The sequence below is a fragment of the Helicoverpa zea genome, chromosome 31 (assembly GCF_022581195.2).
Source record: "Helicoverpa zea isolate HzStark_Cry1AcR chromosome 31, ilHelZeax1.1, whole genome shotgun sequence".
Taxonomy (NCBI): domain Eukaryota; kingdom Metazoa; phylum Arthropoda; class Insecta; order Lepidoptera; family Noctuidae; genus Helicoverpa; species Helicoverpa zea.
In genome coordinates this window covers 10,000,001-10,017,084 of record NC_061482.1, presented here as the reverse complement: position 1 = coordinate 10,017,084, position 17,084 = coordinate 10,000,001, and the positions used below count along the sequence as shown (strand labels likewise).

The 17,084-nt window shown below is 36.1% G+C and overlaps 3 protein-coding genes across 5 annotated transcripts in view; 2 read left to right on the top strand and 1 right to left on the bottom strand.

The window, feature by feature from the left end:
* LOC124645052 (discoidin domain-containing receptor tyrosine kinase B-like) overlaps positions 1 to 1,872 on the bottom strand; it is a 43,964-nt gene extending 42,092 nt beyond the window's left edge. For both annotated transcript variants that reach the window (XM_047184787.1, XM_047184788.1), the window contains exon 1: positions 1,598 to 1,872. The gene's annotated coding sequence lies outside the window, so the exon portion shown is untranslated. The remainder of the gene's footprint in view (positions 1 to 1,597) is intronic.
* A 461-nt stretch (positions 1,873 to 2,333) lies between these two features.
* LOC124644970 (ubiquitin-conjugating enzyme E2-22 kDa) lies at positions 2,334 to 9,303 on the top strand. The gene is made up of 3 exons (XM_047184667.1): positions 2,334 to 2,482; positions 5,847 to 5,999; positions 6,152 to 9,303. The coding sequence occupies exons 1-3, from the start codon at positions 2,420 to 2,422 to the stop codon at positions 6,533 to 6,535; spliced, it is 600 nt and encodes a 199-aa protein (XP_047040623.1). The 5' UTR covers positions 2,334 to 2,419; the 3' UTR covers positions 6,536 to 9,303.
* Positions 9,304 to 12,334: 3,031 nt separating this feature from the next.
* The window catches only part of LOC124645041 (bestrophin-4), a 45,484-nt gene continuing 40,734 nt past the window's right edge, over positions 12,335 to 17,084 (top strand). The window contains exon 1 of one of the 2 annotated variants that reach the window (XM_047184775.1): positions 12,335 to 12,752. In XM_047184775.1, coding sequence (XP_047040731.1) covers positions 12,682 to 12,752 — 71 coding nt within the window. In that variant the 5' untranslated portion in view covers positions 12,335 to 12,681. The remainder of the gene's footprint in view (positions 12,753 to 17,084) is intronic. The other variant, XM_047184776.1, reaches the window with a different exon arrangement.

Sequence of the window (17,084 nt, the reverse complement as noted above, 5' to 3'; positions counted from 1 at the left end):
TATTGAGGAAAACTTCTGGGTTGTTTTTAGCAGATTTTAAAACGCTTTACTTCTTATTTAAAAAACCTAAATATTTTAACTGTGGATCACCTTGGCAATAATTTGTGGATGAACCAAGGAGGAACCCAAACCACTTAAGTACTAATTTGGGGACTGTAGAGGTTTTTAATCAACAGTTTTAATTAATGCTGATGTTAAAATGGCTCAGACATTGGAAAAAAGTTTAACAGTTAAGTTACAACAGAGTGCTACACTACAATATAAATAGCCAAGTCACGTTTATGGACAAAAGCCTTAATGATTATGTTTTTCTGCTTAATATGTGTAATAAACCATTACTATGGCTATTTAAATGTTTGTTATTTGAATTTCCTTCCCCTCAGACACTAGTGAAAAAAGTAAGTTTTAAAAAGAATTAAACTACTAAGATTATGCTAATAAAATTTGGCTGGTTGTAGCTTGATAACTCAACAAGATATAAATAAGATAGCATAAGGGGTTAATTTATAATCATATTCTGAGTGACGAAAAAAAAATAGAAGCTGGTTGAGTGAATGATAGCAATCTTGCCATTATGCAGTTGTGCTGTAGGCACTTCCAAAGATTATGGCTGGCCATACCATGATTGCACCTTCATGGATAAAGAAGCATTGTTTATTCAAAGACAATATCAACATCATCACCAAAAACAAACATCTTGATTTATCATCTAAATACAGTTACTATCATAGGTCATGTACAGCTACAGTAAATTATATATAAAATATATTAAATGTATTATATAAATAAATAATGAGCTACAATATTTTTAAAAATAAATTGGATTGTTAGCTACCATCTATCTACATAATTATAAACATGCAAAAATTGAGACATTAATTAGCCTAACATTTTTTAAAGCATTTCTTTTCTAATAGTTAGTATAAATAATAAAAATCATTTAATTCAGGTTAAAGCCCATATAAAAAGTTTTCAATTTTTTAAAGTATTATGCTGCTTACACCACAAATGTAAGAATAACATGTAAAATTATTTTATTTAATGAAATTTAATTTATAATTAGAAATGAAGTGAAACAAATACAAATTACTGATGTATAAAAAAATGCCATTATGCATTAATAAATTAATTAAAATCTTCGGCGAATTTACTTCTATTTTATGCAATTCAATATTTAAATCTATAAATTAAGTGTCAAGTGTTTTACTGGTTCTTTATATTATTTATTAAAATAAACAATGATCTGAACGCTTAAACATACGTTCGCTTTAATTAATAAAACAAAGGCCCAAGTGAATCCAACATTTACGTTAAAAAAAAGTAATCGCGACACAACAAAATCAACGAAGTTTAGAGTTCTAAATGTATAAGTAGCTCAAAGCTATGAGCAGGCCAGCATATCAATCAACGAGCATGAAGGAGAACGTATTCGTGTACAAGGAGAGCCCTTCATTGCCCTAAACGCAAGTTATTTATGTTAGCGAGTGTTGAATGAAACAAAGGCCCTATGTAATCGCATTTTGACAGACATGCTACCAAATTTTAACATAAGAACATAGATAAATATTTTATAAACATCATGCAAATTACAACGCACCTTCGAGTGCCAGGTACATAGGTGGAACCCGGTGACATGGGGAGTAAATTAACATTACTTCGTCCTGACACTGTTTAGAACACTAGCCATAACTTGTTTTATTTATCACAAAAAGCTCATTCAAGACTGAAAACGTTCGACAGGCACCATTCTATATTCACGTTTAGTTATAATACTGCGGATAGATATTTCACTGAACAAAATAAAATAATACAACACCTCCAATTAATCGACCATAGCATAAAGCCCTTTGAAGTGCGTTTGTAAAGACCGAGACCGATGAAAGCAAAAGCATAGTCACTCGAAAACCAGCGAATGAACAGCAAATAATGTTAAACAACCATAGACACTAGCGTTGAATAGAATTGAATGAATGATGGGTTTCTTGTACAGATAACAGAAAACAGACGTTTGCAAAAGTAATCGTATATCGCATAAGTAAAATTAGCAGAATCGGGCCCCTGACTTCTTATATAAAATATCAAATTACCAAACCAAAATAAAAAAATCTGAATACGATGAAGTGTAGATTAAGTAGGAGGGATTCTAATAGGAGTTTAATAATATTTGATAATATTAATATTTTTGCTCGCTCGTAGAATTTTATATAGATATTCTAGGTCAGACAATTGAACTTGGCAGCCGTAAGAACCCAAGTTAGAAGAAGGAATGATACTTCATGTTGAAATGTAATTTCTACCACTAAGGAAGGTTTGGTATAAAAAGTATCAACTGGCAACATAAAATTCATATCTGCTTGCTTTCATTCAATATTTGTTCGTCTTCAAATAAATTAACCATAATTTTATTTAAAATTGTAAAATGGCAAATATAGCAGCTAAACGCATTAAAAGAGAATTCAAGGAGGTCATGAAAAGTGAAGAGGTGAGGAAAGAGCTATTTGTTTTACGTGTATTGTTAAAAACAGAAAGACGGGAGCAGTTACTTGCACTTTTCTTAAATGTCATATTTTCAGAGAACATCGATCTGTCCCAGTACAAAGTGCGCTTAAAAGTAATGCGATTCAACTGAATTGTAATTGACAATTTTATTGTTATTGAATATCTCAATTTCACTATGTGTTGTGAGTGATTCAGCATGTTTTACGTATAGTTGTTGTTGGTCGCCCCCTAACTATTCTTACGTTGGCTTAGCCAACTACCCTAAATACAATTATCACAATAATTTTAAAAACTAACGTTGTAACGCAATCAACTGTAGCTGTTGTGCTTTGCAAAATTCTAATTAATTGGAAAAACATAACCAAAACATTCACTTACTTTTACTTTTTGACGCACATATTGCGCCTCGCTAATGTTGCTATTGCGATATAAATTCGAATAAGAAACATACTAGTATAGTGAATTTGTATATGTTTACACAACTGAACCACATATTCCTAGAGATAAGAAATGATATGTTGTTTACATTTAGAATTGATTCTTAATTCAGTTAATCTCTGACATTGCCTTCCATGCTACCCATAGTGGAATATGCGTGAGCTTGGGGATTTCCTACAGCATCCAGTAAAGTGTCTGTCAAACAGATTCACCTGCATGCTGTTGGAACTACTTCATGCACCCAGATAAATAGTAGCCTGTAACCATCTGTAGGCAACCCGTAAACAAAAAAAGGATCAAAGATATTGGCCTTGAAATATATGACAGTATCCAAAACAACCATGATAAAGTAGAGCATTTGTGTTAATGCCATTAATAACACAAGGGAACAAAATAAGACTTTTTTTTTGTTGCATGAAGTTTTATGACTGTTTTTTACTAATTCAAGGTCGCTGATTTCAAATCTACCCACATTTTTTTTCTAACAGCTTTAGTTTTTGAGATACAGCTATTGACTGTATTTTCGAACTAGTTATACTTAAATTTCATAAAACAGAGCTTTTTGTTTAAAAGTATATATTTTTTACTATTTCTATGTTGCGAAATAACTGTAAAAATGATACTATTTCTGTAATATTTGTTATGAATATACATTTACCGTCTTACCACAAAAACTTTTAAACGTCAGTTTATGCCTTGTCTAAAAAAATGTCAAATTATGACGTTGACATATGGTTCATTTTGCAGCCAAAATTTTATTAGACAAGTGTAAAACAGGGTTTAAAGTTTTTGTAGTAAGGCCCATAAAGATTGAAGACTAAGTGTGTTGGAGTTCTTAAAACGGGTGTATTTTAAGCACTCTGGATTTTCTTTGGACACCTGCAACAGGTACCTACTAGGTGTCTATAATGGTATGTAAAACATGCGTCGAGCCTTTAAGGTTATGGAAAAATAAGAAAAGACCCCATTTCAAGTACCAAACACTGATGATCTGGCGAGAACCCTCGAATCATTAGCTCGTATATTTTGCGTGGTTGATATAAACGGAATTAACAAAAAAAAATCGGTCCAAATGGATTTACCCAAACTTGTTAGGTATCTACCATCTTACCTTAATAAAGGTGCTACCACCTTTGCACATCAAACTTGGGCTCATGAAACAATTTGTAAAAGCTCTGAACAAAAATGCTCAATACATATTTAATAAATCCTATAATTTGAGTATAGAGAAACTGAAAGCCGGAATTTATGATGGTCCACAAATAAGGAGTTTGATGAAGGATGAGAAGTTTCATAATTATATGACCGATATAAAAAAAAATGCCTGAAATAAATTTCCTTGTGTAATTAAAAACAAACAAAAAATATCCTGTTTACCAAATAAATATGCTTAGTCAGGGTTTTTGGCAACCAATCATATGACCTTTGTCTTCTTTGTTTTTGTTAAATATTCAGTTGAAGTATTGAACTGAATTGAAGATTGACTTTAAGTATGAAATCATAATATCACCCGAAAGTTTTAAACATCCACAACTCTCTCATCCACATTTTCGATTTAATTTTCTCCTTGCTCACTCGGCTCCGGCCCGTGCACAAGGATCTTCAACACTCTCGACAGAGAAGAAAAAAAAAAGAACATAACAATATAATTTCATCATGCTGATCTAAATCAACCTATAGTAAGAAGCAATGACCTTGATTCGAAGCAAATGACACTTAATAGTTTTCTATTGGCTGTGCAATTGACCTACAGTTGCTGTCAGATTATTAAAGTCACTCGCTCATGTAACTTACTCAGACTGTTGATTTGTGTTTTGAGAGTTCCATAGTAAACTGGGAACCCTTGTAGTTTCGCCATGTCTTTCTGTCCATTTTCGCATTATGGGGCTGAAATTTGGTACCAATATAAAAGAAAGGTATTTTAACAAAAGCAGGGGTTTCCTTTATAATTTTTTTGGTAATGTTATATTTTTGGAAATATTCCCTCTGAAATTTGAAAATAATGTGTTCCAGCCTCTTTTGAACAATATGTTTAAAAAATCTCAAATGTAGACAATTATTTGGAACTTGGTTAAACAGTTTTTGAAAAACTGTACAAAATAATTTCTGAATTAAGTTTAGTATTTTCCAGTGTTTTTTAAATTTATTTTTATCATTATTGTGAAAGTATTTTCCTAAAAAAAAGAAAAATATAAAAAAATCGGTTCACGCAATCCATAATCGCCCCTGTAGACCCAAGATAAGCTTAATGTCAATAAATGAGTTGGACTTTGACAATGCTGAGCGTTAAACAACCGTCATAAATCATAATCTAAGTCAATAACTTAGTCTACAAAAAAAAAATTGAAACAAAATAAAACTTATGACATGGCTCCAATATATGGCGCTAGTAGCAACATAAACACAGTCAACAGGCCTGCAGACTCTGACTTCTTTTTTTGATTCTTGACAACGGTTATTCGTTGATATCAGGAAATAACCGCAACAATATATCTGACTAAATGCTTGTGTTCTATATGACGTCTGGCTGGCTGATGTCCTTAGAGACAATAGCCAACGTGACCGACAAATCTCACGACCGACAATCACGGTCGGGATGTGGTATACATTAGTCTTTTGGCCTTCGATATTCCGTAGTAGTTCCAATACTTACAATGATGGCGATGTTACTATGGAAGCTCTCATCAGACGATAATATGCTTGAATCGTTCCTATTACTCTGAGCATATGCCATGTGCCTCTTCGTTTATAATATTAGCACTTTGTTTCAATGTATTTATTTGAATAACGTTTAAAATGCCGATAACATAGTGTCCTGAATGCGACTTGCTTTGTGTACAGGCCATTGCAATTGTTACTGAGGATTTTGTGATATGTATTTTCTATTTACTCTGTTTTAATTGTTACAGGTCGCAGGCGGTACCATTAAATTGGAGCTGATTAACGACAGCTGGACAGAACTCCAAGGCGAGATAGCCGGCCCACCAGACACACCATACGAAGGTGGAACATTCCTTTTAGAGATAAAAGTGCCTGAGACTTACCCATTTAATCCGCCCAAGGTAATACTGATTACTGTGTACATAGTTTGGTTATGCAATACATGGTCTCTTTTCCGACTTTACGTTATTACTTAATAATCAAAACCGTGTGAGTATTAATTCAAGTTCTGACAGCCATGCTAAAAAATTAATCATTTAATTTTTTTTTCCAGATTCGCTTTATGACGAAGATTTGGCACCCCAATGTGTCATCAGTAACGGGTGCTATTTGTTTAGATATACTAAAAGATCAATGGGCGGCTGCCCTGACACTGCGTACGGTATTGCTGTCCATTCAGGCGCTTTTGGCTGCCGCTGAGCCTAAAGACCCACAAGACGCCGTCGTGGCCAAACAATATAGAGAAGACATACACCTGTTCAACTTAACAGCCAGACACTGGACCAATTCGTATGCTGGAGGCCCTACGGTCATTTGGGAGTTCAATCAGAAAGTTCAAGTGTTACTAGATATGGGCGTCGAAGAAGATCAAGCGAGAGTCGCACTATCTACGTTTAACTGGGAACTAGAGCGGGCCACAGAACATCTTTTTAGTTAGGATATTGATAGATAACTGTAGCAGTCAGCATTAATGGCAAAAATGCTACAATGTAATATAACAATAATAGTTAAAGAGCTCAGGGCTATCAGAGATCCCTTATAGCATAAAGGCTGATTTTTTGTGTCCGCGCATCCTACATTGTGTAGCAAGACTAGTGTTATAAATTCGGGTTAGGGGGAACTCTCCCCTGGGCCGCGGCCCAGATTACACGGACTAAAAAGAGATGGGAAAACTGGGCTGAATGTGCGGGCCACAAAATCTATCATACCCAGTCGTAGGGTGCGGGACCATAAAAATCAGCCTTTGTACTATGATTTAAGTCTGATAGCCTAGAGCTCTGGGTCTGTAACGTAACTTGTGATGCAAATGTTTCTCCGATACATCGCCTGCACGAACTCACATGATAAGTCTCGCAACCATTCGAAATATTTTGGTCGTAATCGTGGATTAGATAACTGGAAACATTTCGTCTTAAATGAAATGTATTTGATTGTTATTATGACCATTTAATGTTTCATATGGCATGGCAGCTAGTTATGTATAGGTTATTTGTACTTCATGTTAGGTTAGGGATGAAATACATGTAGATTATCAAGATGCGAGAGTTTAAATATTGAAGAAGTCCGTACTTGAAATCAACAAGTGCTCGAAACAACCCTCACATTCTGAGAATTTTAATGCATTTTCTTCCAGAGCTTATTGTTCGAAGAGTTTGATACGTATTTTTATACAAAATTGTTATTTCTGCTTCCTTTCTCGAGAGCCAAAATTTAATGCCCCTACTTATGTTAGTTGTACATTAATTCCTTTCATTTTGTATTCATAATTATACGGTCATTTAAACTGAGATAACCTTTCAATGAGATGTTGCACTTAATGTCATAACAATAGTTTAAATATTCAATACGCCAGTAACATAATGTGATGATATTGCCTCCAGTAAAGTTAACGAAAAGATAAACTTTTGATAATGTTACAAAGTGAATGTTATGATCTTAGGATCACTGTATAGATATAAAAAGTTGAAAAGTAGTAGTAGTCGAAAAGGGAAGAAGCGGTATGACCGGAGCTCCCTTTCCCTTGTTCTATATTTCTTGTTATAGAAGGCACAGATTATTATGATAACTAGCTTCTGCCCGCGACTTCGAACGCGGATCTTGTTGATTCTCGGAGCCCGTTTTCCAAAATAAATAAGAGCTTATGTGTTGCCCAGGCTTAATACTACTACTACTATACTTACCCACATTCATTTTTATTGTCTGATTTAGATAAATTATTCATTATGATATGATTATGATGGATGATTAATTCAATCAATTTAATTTATTGCATGTTATTGCTATTCAACCTATTAATTTTAATTTAAACAACTTACAGACACAGTTTTTTAACAGATTTGTATATGTATAGATAGTTGCATTTCTGTTCTGCCTTGAAACCTAAATAACTAGATGTTGTGTTGTATTTGTGTTCTGACGTAGAAATGTTTTGGCAAAGGGGGATGTATTGGCAGAGTGGGAGTATGTACGTATCAATTCTTTGTTATTGTTTCCAATCATGTTTTTTGAATTTATTTACTATATAGCTTGAGTTTGGAAGGATCATTTTAAAGTGTATCTTAAGGTACCGTTATTATTTCAATAAATAAATTGAAAACTGTTATGTAAAACTGATTTTTGTTGCATGTTGTAAAGCTCGCAAGTAAATAAGTACTCCACGGTCTCGTAGGGTATATTAACCTTGAAGTGAAAGTAAAATGTTGATTATCATTAATCGCTGACCTTCTCATTTCATATGAATCACCCCTTTTTATTAGAAGTCTTCATGTCGTGAGACTCTATAATTAATCTATAACAGAACATATTTACATTCAGAATAGAATAATTATTTGCACAGAATGTCGACAGCACATCTATCTACCATAATCTGTTGACTGTCTGTTTGACTGTGGGGTTAATGGATTTCAATAATAGATTTTCAATCTCATTACAATCGTTGAAGCTTTCCGCTATTCTTTCTATTAAATAAACGTTTTTATCAGTTTCTGTGATTCAATAATGAATCATATTGTTTGCAAATTATTTACGATTGCAATATGATTGTAGAGCAAACTACCGAATAGACCAAATGGCAGACCAATCGCAAACCAATCGAATGTCATTGGAATACGATTGGTCTTATATTAGTAGCAGAATGCCCGCTAAGGTTAAAACTGCTATTGCGATTCAATTTCTATTCAATTTTGAAATTATTAACTTAGCAGACTGCGTCTGTATAGATAGAAAAATACAGATATTTAAAATTAACATTTTGAGGTCTATGTACATTTTATGCACTCAAATAACCAGGTTGGTTACAATTAAATTTTTAATGTAAAAGAAATTACATTATTGAAATTGTCATTATTTGATTGTAAAAAATGTATCCTGTATCTATATTCATTGCAAGTCCAAAAATGTTTGTGCCTGAGTCGCAGCCTGTTTGTAAAAAAAAGTACCACTACTACGCTATTCAATTATATACGTTATAGATTGAGATTGAATGGCGACGTTCAGTCAACGGACTAGCTGTTTGATTGAATTTCTATTTTGAACAATGTAAAGCCTAATTTTCCTAACATTCACTTTGAGTAAATAGTAAATATTTCATATTTTTTGTAGTGTTACAACTTAATTAGTTTTGTATAGGCAGTTAGGTCGATTGAAACCCGCGGGTAAGGATTAAAAAGTTGTAACAAAAATACATTTAAGAAAATTCTATGTGAACTATGTCTTTTATTGTGCTTTCCCAAACGTACCTACCTACGTATCCATTAAGAAATATGTTGCTTACATCAAATCACTCGATGAGAAGCTGATATTTCTCCTGAACTCTAGAAATTCCCTCCTTCCTCTGCGGAGAGATAGGTCACGCTGTCAAAGAATGTCCAACAAATCGACTCCTCCTAATTGTGTGTGCTACCTACAAACGCTTTAAACGCAAGTGTGATCAGTGATCACCCAACTTGTGATATGAGCTGTCAGACACAAGTAGGTATGCTGAATACAATAACATTAATGAATCATTTTGTCTGCAAATGATTTACGATTGCAATATGATTGTAGAGCAAACTACCGTATAGACCAAAAACACCAAAATACCAATCGAATGTCGTTGGAATACCAGAAGAATGCCCGACATGTTTAAAACTGCTATTGCGATCATATTGCGATTCAATTTCTATTCGATTCTGACATTATTAACTTAGGAGAATCGGGCCCCAAAGTCTTACCAATAGGTAGGTATTCCCGTCGTGAGAGATAGATAGATAAAACATACCTACTTAAATACTAATCAAAATGATGGTCTAGTAGCTTACATTAAAATAGGTACCTTAATTTTTAGTTTTAATTTAAATGAATCCTGATAAACCTATTAGCTATGGCTGTTAAAAGGTTTTCCATCTCAAAACATGGATATACATATTTCTAGACTCACTCAGTGCTACACTAGGTAAATTGTAGTGTAAAAATATTGTGCTTTTAAGAAAGATTAATGTAGTTCCCGGGAAAACCGAAACCTATGCACACGACTACCTGAATATCAGCACATTTCATGGACTTTCATGAGCTCATAATCATCCTACTCACCAGAGTTGTTCCTGGGGCCCGACTCTCCTAAGTTAATATTGTCAAAATCGAATAGAAATCGAATCGCAATATGATCGCAATAGCAGTTTTAACCTTATCGGGCATTCTGCTACTAATATAGACCAATCGTATTCCAATGACATTCGATTGGTTTGCGATTGGTCCGCTATTATGGTGATTTTGGTCTATACGGTAGTTTGCTGTACAATCATTTTGCAATCGTAAATCATTTGCAGACAAAATGATTCATTATTGAATGACAGAAAAGGATAAAAACGTATATTTCAAAGACAAAATAGCGGAATGCCACATACGCTTCAATCGTAATCGAGTCGGGATTGGATCTCAGTCGAACCGAGTCGAACGTGAATCGTATGTCGCTTAAGTAAAATTAGTAGAATCGGGCCCCTGCTTAGATCATATCATTTAAGAAAGAAATCACCATCTTAAACATTTATTATAGTTATCGGCACGGATATTGAGCCCTGACCTTCACCTGCGCAAATCGATCCCCACTCTTCCGCCGAGAGCTCAATATCCGTGCCGGTAACTATACTAAGTTATTCATCACTTACAAATCATCAGGCTACTACTATCTGTACAAAATTCACCTAAGAGGACCTGAACATGAGGAATCTTGAAAAAGGACATGTGTGACATCAATTTTGACCCCGTTTTTATTCCAATGCTCCGAATGTTTAATCCGAGTACTTTATTGATGCGTTATAAAACGCTCATCATCTATATCACATCAAGAAAATGAATACCCTAAAAAGTATAGCAACATTAAACCATTGATAACGCTTGTCCGCTGTATTGTATACGACAAAGACGCCATAAAAAAATTTAACTAACTAATAATACCCTCGATAAAAATAAACTAATAGCACTATACGACCGAATACCACTTCGTATATCCACCAGCTAAGCACCAGGGGCCCGATTCTTCTAAGTTAATAATGTCAAAATTGAATAGAAATCGAATCGCAATATGATCGCAATAGCAGTTTTAACCATATCGGGCATTCTGCTACTAATATAAGACCAATCGTATTCCAACGAAATTCGACTGGTTTGCTATTGGTTTGCTATTTTAATGATTTTGGTCTATACCTACGGTAGTTTGCTCTAGAATATTACTCTCTCTCAAATCATATTGCAATCGTAAATCATTTGCAGACAAAATGATTCATTATTGAATGACAGAAAACAATAAAAACGTTTATTTCAAAGAAAAAAATAGCGGAATGCCACATATTCTTCAAGCGTAATCGAGGCGTGATTGGATCGCAGTCGAATGTGAATCGTATGTCGCTTAAGTAAAATTAAGAGAATCGGGCCCCAGTTAAGTTTTTAATCTATGCATACCTATACTATACAACTTTCGAAAGTTACGATTTCTCAGGGTTTTCATCATCAGATCAAGACCTGATGACTATGGGACCACCTGGGAAGTACCTACACCTTATAAAACACTAAAAATGATTCCGTAGAATTGAGAACCTCTTTCTTTTTTGGGAAGTCAGTTAAAAAAGCAACTACTTTATATGCTCAATTGATTTTTTTTTTGTTCCTGCCTACTATCTTTTTATCCTGCAAATATATAGGTAAAAGGTAGGCGGAGAGGTCATTTCATGATTTCCAATAATTATAAATTAAATTTTCATTATTGTAGGTAATTATATCAAACTCTCAAAACACTATCGGCGTTTATTGAGGGTCCTTCCTTCGTTTTATTTAAAAAGCTGACAGATCAAATCATACGAGGCGGTGCTTATTTGAGCATAGTGGTTTTTAGTAATGTACGATACCTGTTCTCGGCCATATTGAATACATTCAGTGTCTAAAGCCATTCGCCACTTAACTAAATATACCAGTGAGTAATAAGTACGTAAGCGTTGTTAGTTTCTTTGTTTCGGACAAAAGACATTGGTACCGTGTATTTCGTTGTGGTTTGACTTACGTTAACTGAAACCTTTGAGGCTATAATTGAGTTGGTATGTGTTCCGCTCAAGTTAATGAAATGCATATTGCATTCACTCTTGTTGAGGCTACATGCAGGTACTCCTAACGCCATCTAGCGGCGACTGCGATGAAGGCGAGCAAGGCTGGTATAGAACCTGCGAGAGGCGCTGCGCCCGCGCAGTCGCGCCGCGTTTATCACGCATGAGCAAACAGCGAGCGAGTAACTTGAACAACATGGCAAGCAAGGTATCATTCATCAGTCACAGTTGACGTTACTCTGTGGACGGTGCTCTCGCGCGCCCCTCCTTTATGCTTTGCAACAGTACGGGGAAGGCAGAGTGCATAACACATCACCAGAATGTGACATTATAAGTGCACTATTTAGTTAATACTTCCCTTCGCCTTCCCTAGTAACTAACGCCAAAAACTTTTTATTACTTTCTAAAACGTATTTAATTTTCCGCGTGTGTCTCGTTCCAAGCTCGCGCCAACAAACGTGTGTGTGTATAAATAAATATTAATTTAATAGTGTGTTAAGCTGTACCAAACATGACTATATCATACGCTGGTGAAGTACCTAATGGCAGCAGTTTCGGATGTTTTTGGCGGATCCTTTGCAAGTAAGTTGGAATGTTATTCGTGGAGTGCGAGGCTTTGACCGCGGAACCGTTTGCGGCGGCCCCGGTCTCGGAACCCGAAGGCATACTGCTCGGGTGAAACAGCTGTTCGAAACGGTGGGCGCCTCGCTCCTTAATGACGAAATCACACACCGATCATCCGTAAACACACAATAAAGGTACTTTAACAATAGCACGTCTCTTGCCGTCCGTTTATTGTGGCACTAACTTATAAATGTTTAATTTAGAAATAGGTAGGTATGTCTGTTCTCTCCGTGGCTTGTTGACGTTGAAAACGAATGAAAGTTTGTTATTAACTACAATGGTTTGTAAGAGCAAGATTCACGAAGGCGATGATAAAGCCGACCTCGGCTGGTGGCGCGCTGATGAATGCTACTCGTATACGCGAACTAGAAGCGATTCAATGCCTGTTTGCAGTTCGCTTGGCCCTGACAACGAAAGGTGGCGAAAGTAACCATGACGCGTGCACCAATCGATTAAAACTTTATTCAATCATGCTTATGATCACTTGATTTCCGTTAATGTAACTCAAATTGAATTCCACTAAAATTGCTAAGACCTTTGATGTACAAAGCGCCAATTTTGTATTTTCTTACAAACCATTAAGTAACAGTTTATTAGTAGGTGGTATTTAGTTAATTAAAGGCATGTTGACTAATAGCTACTTCTTGTTGTCGTTTATAGAAATTCAATTTAGCAATATTTGATAAAGCCCTATTTGAGCACCTCTGTTGGTAGTTTTTATACCTATTTGTAGTAAGTGTAAACCATGATCAATTTACTTGTTTATGAAATAATATACAATTACTATAAATCAAGAGTAATACCTACAAAGGTAAAAATAATAAACTAACGTATGCACTTTTCGACCGTTGTTGAATCAGTTTGTATCATGCAGAGATAGAATACCGCTATGGCCGAACTGCGTCTATTTATTTTATTTTTCAAATGGATAACTGAACGGTAAATGCAATAAGTCACAATGAAAATAAAGTTGCTGTTATATATGCATGTAGGTAAGTATGTGTAATGAACATCGGAACCCGTCTGAGTCAAGCTACGGTATCTTCTTATCGAGTGGGTTGCAGGTTAAATCTCCTAACAAACCCTAGTGTCATAGTTTCTCAAATCCGTCTGAAGCCTCTAACGTGGAATTAGCAACGACTGTTATTGAGCAGCATTCTAGCATGGCCGGCTTTACGTAGGTACTCTCCCAGGCACGGAGGTACAGCACAGTCAACTTCCAGACTATGGGCTGCTTTTTTGTTTTCTAGAACCCACAAAGTGACTTCTTACAGAATCGGGAATCACACGCGAGATCTCGCCACAAGAAAATCGAATGTAAATAAATAGATCGTACAATAAACTGACATGGATATAAAAGAGGTCCGTATCGATTGATATAGGTAAAATATTGCTATATGCACTCTGAGCTAAGTTACCTCTACGTTTCATAAAAGCACTTAGGTAGGTACAAACTCATTTAAATAAAGGCAATGGCAGTAATTTGTTCTACTTACATACTCGTTTATAGATGAACAACGCCTACTACCAAGTATCGTAATATATTATATTAGCTCAGCATATTTATATAGCGCGTAAATACATACATGTCACAAGTTATCAAAGTTGCTGATTGATGATTGATGCACAGGGTTACTTCAACGACTGTAGCAGTTTATTATAATAATCCAGTTGGAATTCACTGTTCAAATTATTTTGTTGAAACTATCATCCCTGCCTCGGAACGCATGAGCAATGGCAATGGCTTTCAGGCAAAAGTCTTCAAAGCTTAAATCAGCCACAAGGAAGCATTAATGAATTTTGGATATATGTCATTATTTCACTGTAAACCTTCGGTACAGATGGGAAATAAAATAAGACACAAGCATGATCTTTAACTGTTACCAATATTATAATTATGTAGCTATAATTAAGTAGAATCTAAAAATCCAAACGGTAGCCCATACTGAAGGAGTGGCTAGACAGACGCCAAGGCGCCCTCAGCTTCCGGCTCACGCAAGTTCTTACCGGACATGGGTGTTTCGGAAAGTTCCTGCGTCGCATAGGCCGGGAGCCCACGCCTGAATGCCACCACTGTGGCATCTGCAGCGAATACTCGGCGCTGCACAATTTGGTTGAGTGCCCAGCATGGGCAACGCAGCGCCGTGACCTAGCGGCAGCAGTAGATGCTGCGTGAAATCTTTCGCTGTCGGCCGTCGTATCCTGCATGGTCAGCAGCGAAGAAGGGTGGAACGTCGTCGCCTCCTTTTGTGAGGATGTGATGGTTTTAAAGGAGGCGGCGGAGAGGTAGAGAGAAACTGCTACCTCTCTCCCCGCCCGCAGCAGACGTGGGGGACGTCGCAGGGTGGCTGATCTCCGGCCACCATAGGGCGCAGCCTGCGGGCGACAGACTAGGGGCGTCTGTCGCCCGATCAGGAACAGGCCTGTGTTTGCTGTGGCCGCTGGGTGACGGCCACAGAGGGTAACGGGGCCCGCCTTTGAACATCTAGTGGGCCAATACCTGTCGGGAGTGCGGCAGAATGCTTTGGCGATACCCGTACCCTCGACAAAAGGTAGGTAATTGGAGGCAACACTGGGTGGGTTTTTAGCCGGTAAGAGTCCGGCACACCCCCTCCACCGACCCCAGTTGGAGGGAAGTCTATCTAGGAGGATTTTCGCCCTTTTCGACTTTGTGTTAGGAAACTCAGCAAGACTCTAAATAACCCATTGCCGGGGCTGTAAATACATCAAACGTAGAATTATGTTCCATACGGATGTAATGTAATTATTTAGATCTTAACCCAGAATAACCATTCATAATCCGAGATCTATTAAGCAATAGATTTTTTGCCGTTAAGTACAGATTCCGAAGGTCAATCGACACTGATATTAGTAATTAGTAAGCGGTGTTCACTAGCTGAGCTCGACCGTGGCAACATTCTGACAAGGTCAAAGAATTTTGACGATATCTAATTTAGTATTCCGAATGTACAGGATCTGTGCCACTTGGCAGTTTCTCTGATCATTCAAAAACTTAAGTCAGGGTTGCGGGAAAGGGAAAATTCCGCAATTTTGTCATTTAGTATTCGAAACATTCAATACATCATACTTTTTTCGCAAGATACGGTTCTGTCCGCCAAAGGTTACGCTAAAGTCTCCTATTGTTTTCCCTTAAAAATTTCTCCTCATGCTTCATGAAGGCTAGGCGATCTAGTTGATGGCATGTCAATAGATGTACTACCTAACTGGGATCTTTTGGAGTAGGTTTTTTATTCGGGTGTGTTTCACTCAAACAACAAATTTACACATTTTTACATAAACAAACATCTAAAACGAATCTTAAATACTATAAGCGTAAAGGTAAGTTTACTTTAACACAGAGGAACACCGAACTCGGAACATACGTAGATGGTCACACGTTGAAGGACTGATCCTGCTAGGCGTTGCTTAACAGGTGTAAGCGTACACAGTAAACAGTTCTATTCAAATAAGGAAACACACACACTCACACGTGATAGTAATTACTGAACAATCCATTGTAGCTGCTACCAATAGGTAGTTAAGAATCTTCCTAAACTGTATTTTACCTTCATTTTCAAGCCTGATATATTACGGCAGTCATAATATATTTCGGTGTTAATAACTCGTCTGTACAAATGAAAGAAGACCAACCCCACCGTAGTTACTACATACCCTTGACTTTCTGTCGTCATCTCCAGGTAAGGTTCAAACTTTGTCGATCATACAGACTCAACTGATATACATATACGAATATAAGTTTTAATCCGATACGTGCTATTTTCGAGAGTTTCTCTCATTGCTCTGAGTTTTTATTATCAGATACTGACTCACTGAAACTCAACAGTAAGCACAGTAGCACACCCTTTGAAATGGATATGAATTGGTACAGGCTACTTCGAGAAATCCTATAACAAACACGAAAGAAATAAAAATTGAGTAGAGAACCTCCCCCTGTTTGAGAAGTCGGTTGAAAACAAAGGTACCTATCCTAATACTTACCATGAGCTTATTTTTATGGATTTATATCGAGACTGTCAAACGTTACATAATTTTGGGTTAAGTAAATATTTATCCAAGAATTTTTCCCTGATTCGAAAGTGGCAATTACACAGCCTTGCTATGACATTCCTTGGGTTATTAGAATACTAACAGAGAAAGTTTCGTTACCCATTGAATAGAATATTGAAACAGTGTCAATACCTGTGACTTGTGTTCATGTTATGGTCCTCTAAATCTAATTTTATATTTTCTTTGAATTACTTTGAACACGAATTGGTCATATAATTGACC

Coding starts and splice junctions, on each gene's coding strand:
- LOC124644970 (XM_047184667.1), top strand. CDS start 2,420: ATGGCAAATATAGCAGCTAAACGCATTAAAAGAGAATTCAAGGAGGTC. Junction 2,483..5,846: donor AGGTCATGAAAAGTGAAGAG/GTGAGGAAAGAG, acceptor TAATTGTTACAG/GTCGCAGGCGGTACCATTAA. Junction 6,000..6,151: donor ACCCATTTAATCCGCCCAAG/GTAATACTGATT, acceptor TTTTTTTTCCAG/ATTCGCTTTATGACGAAGAT.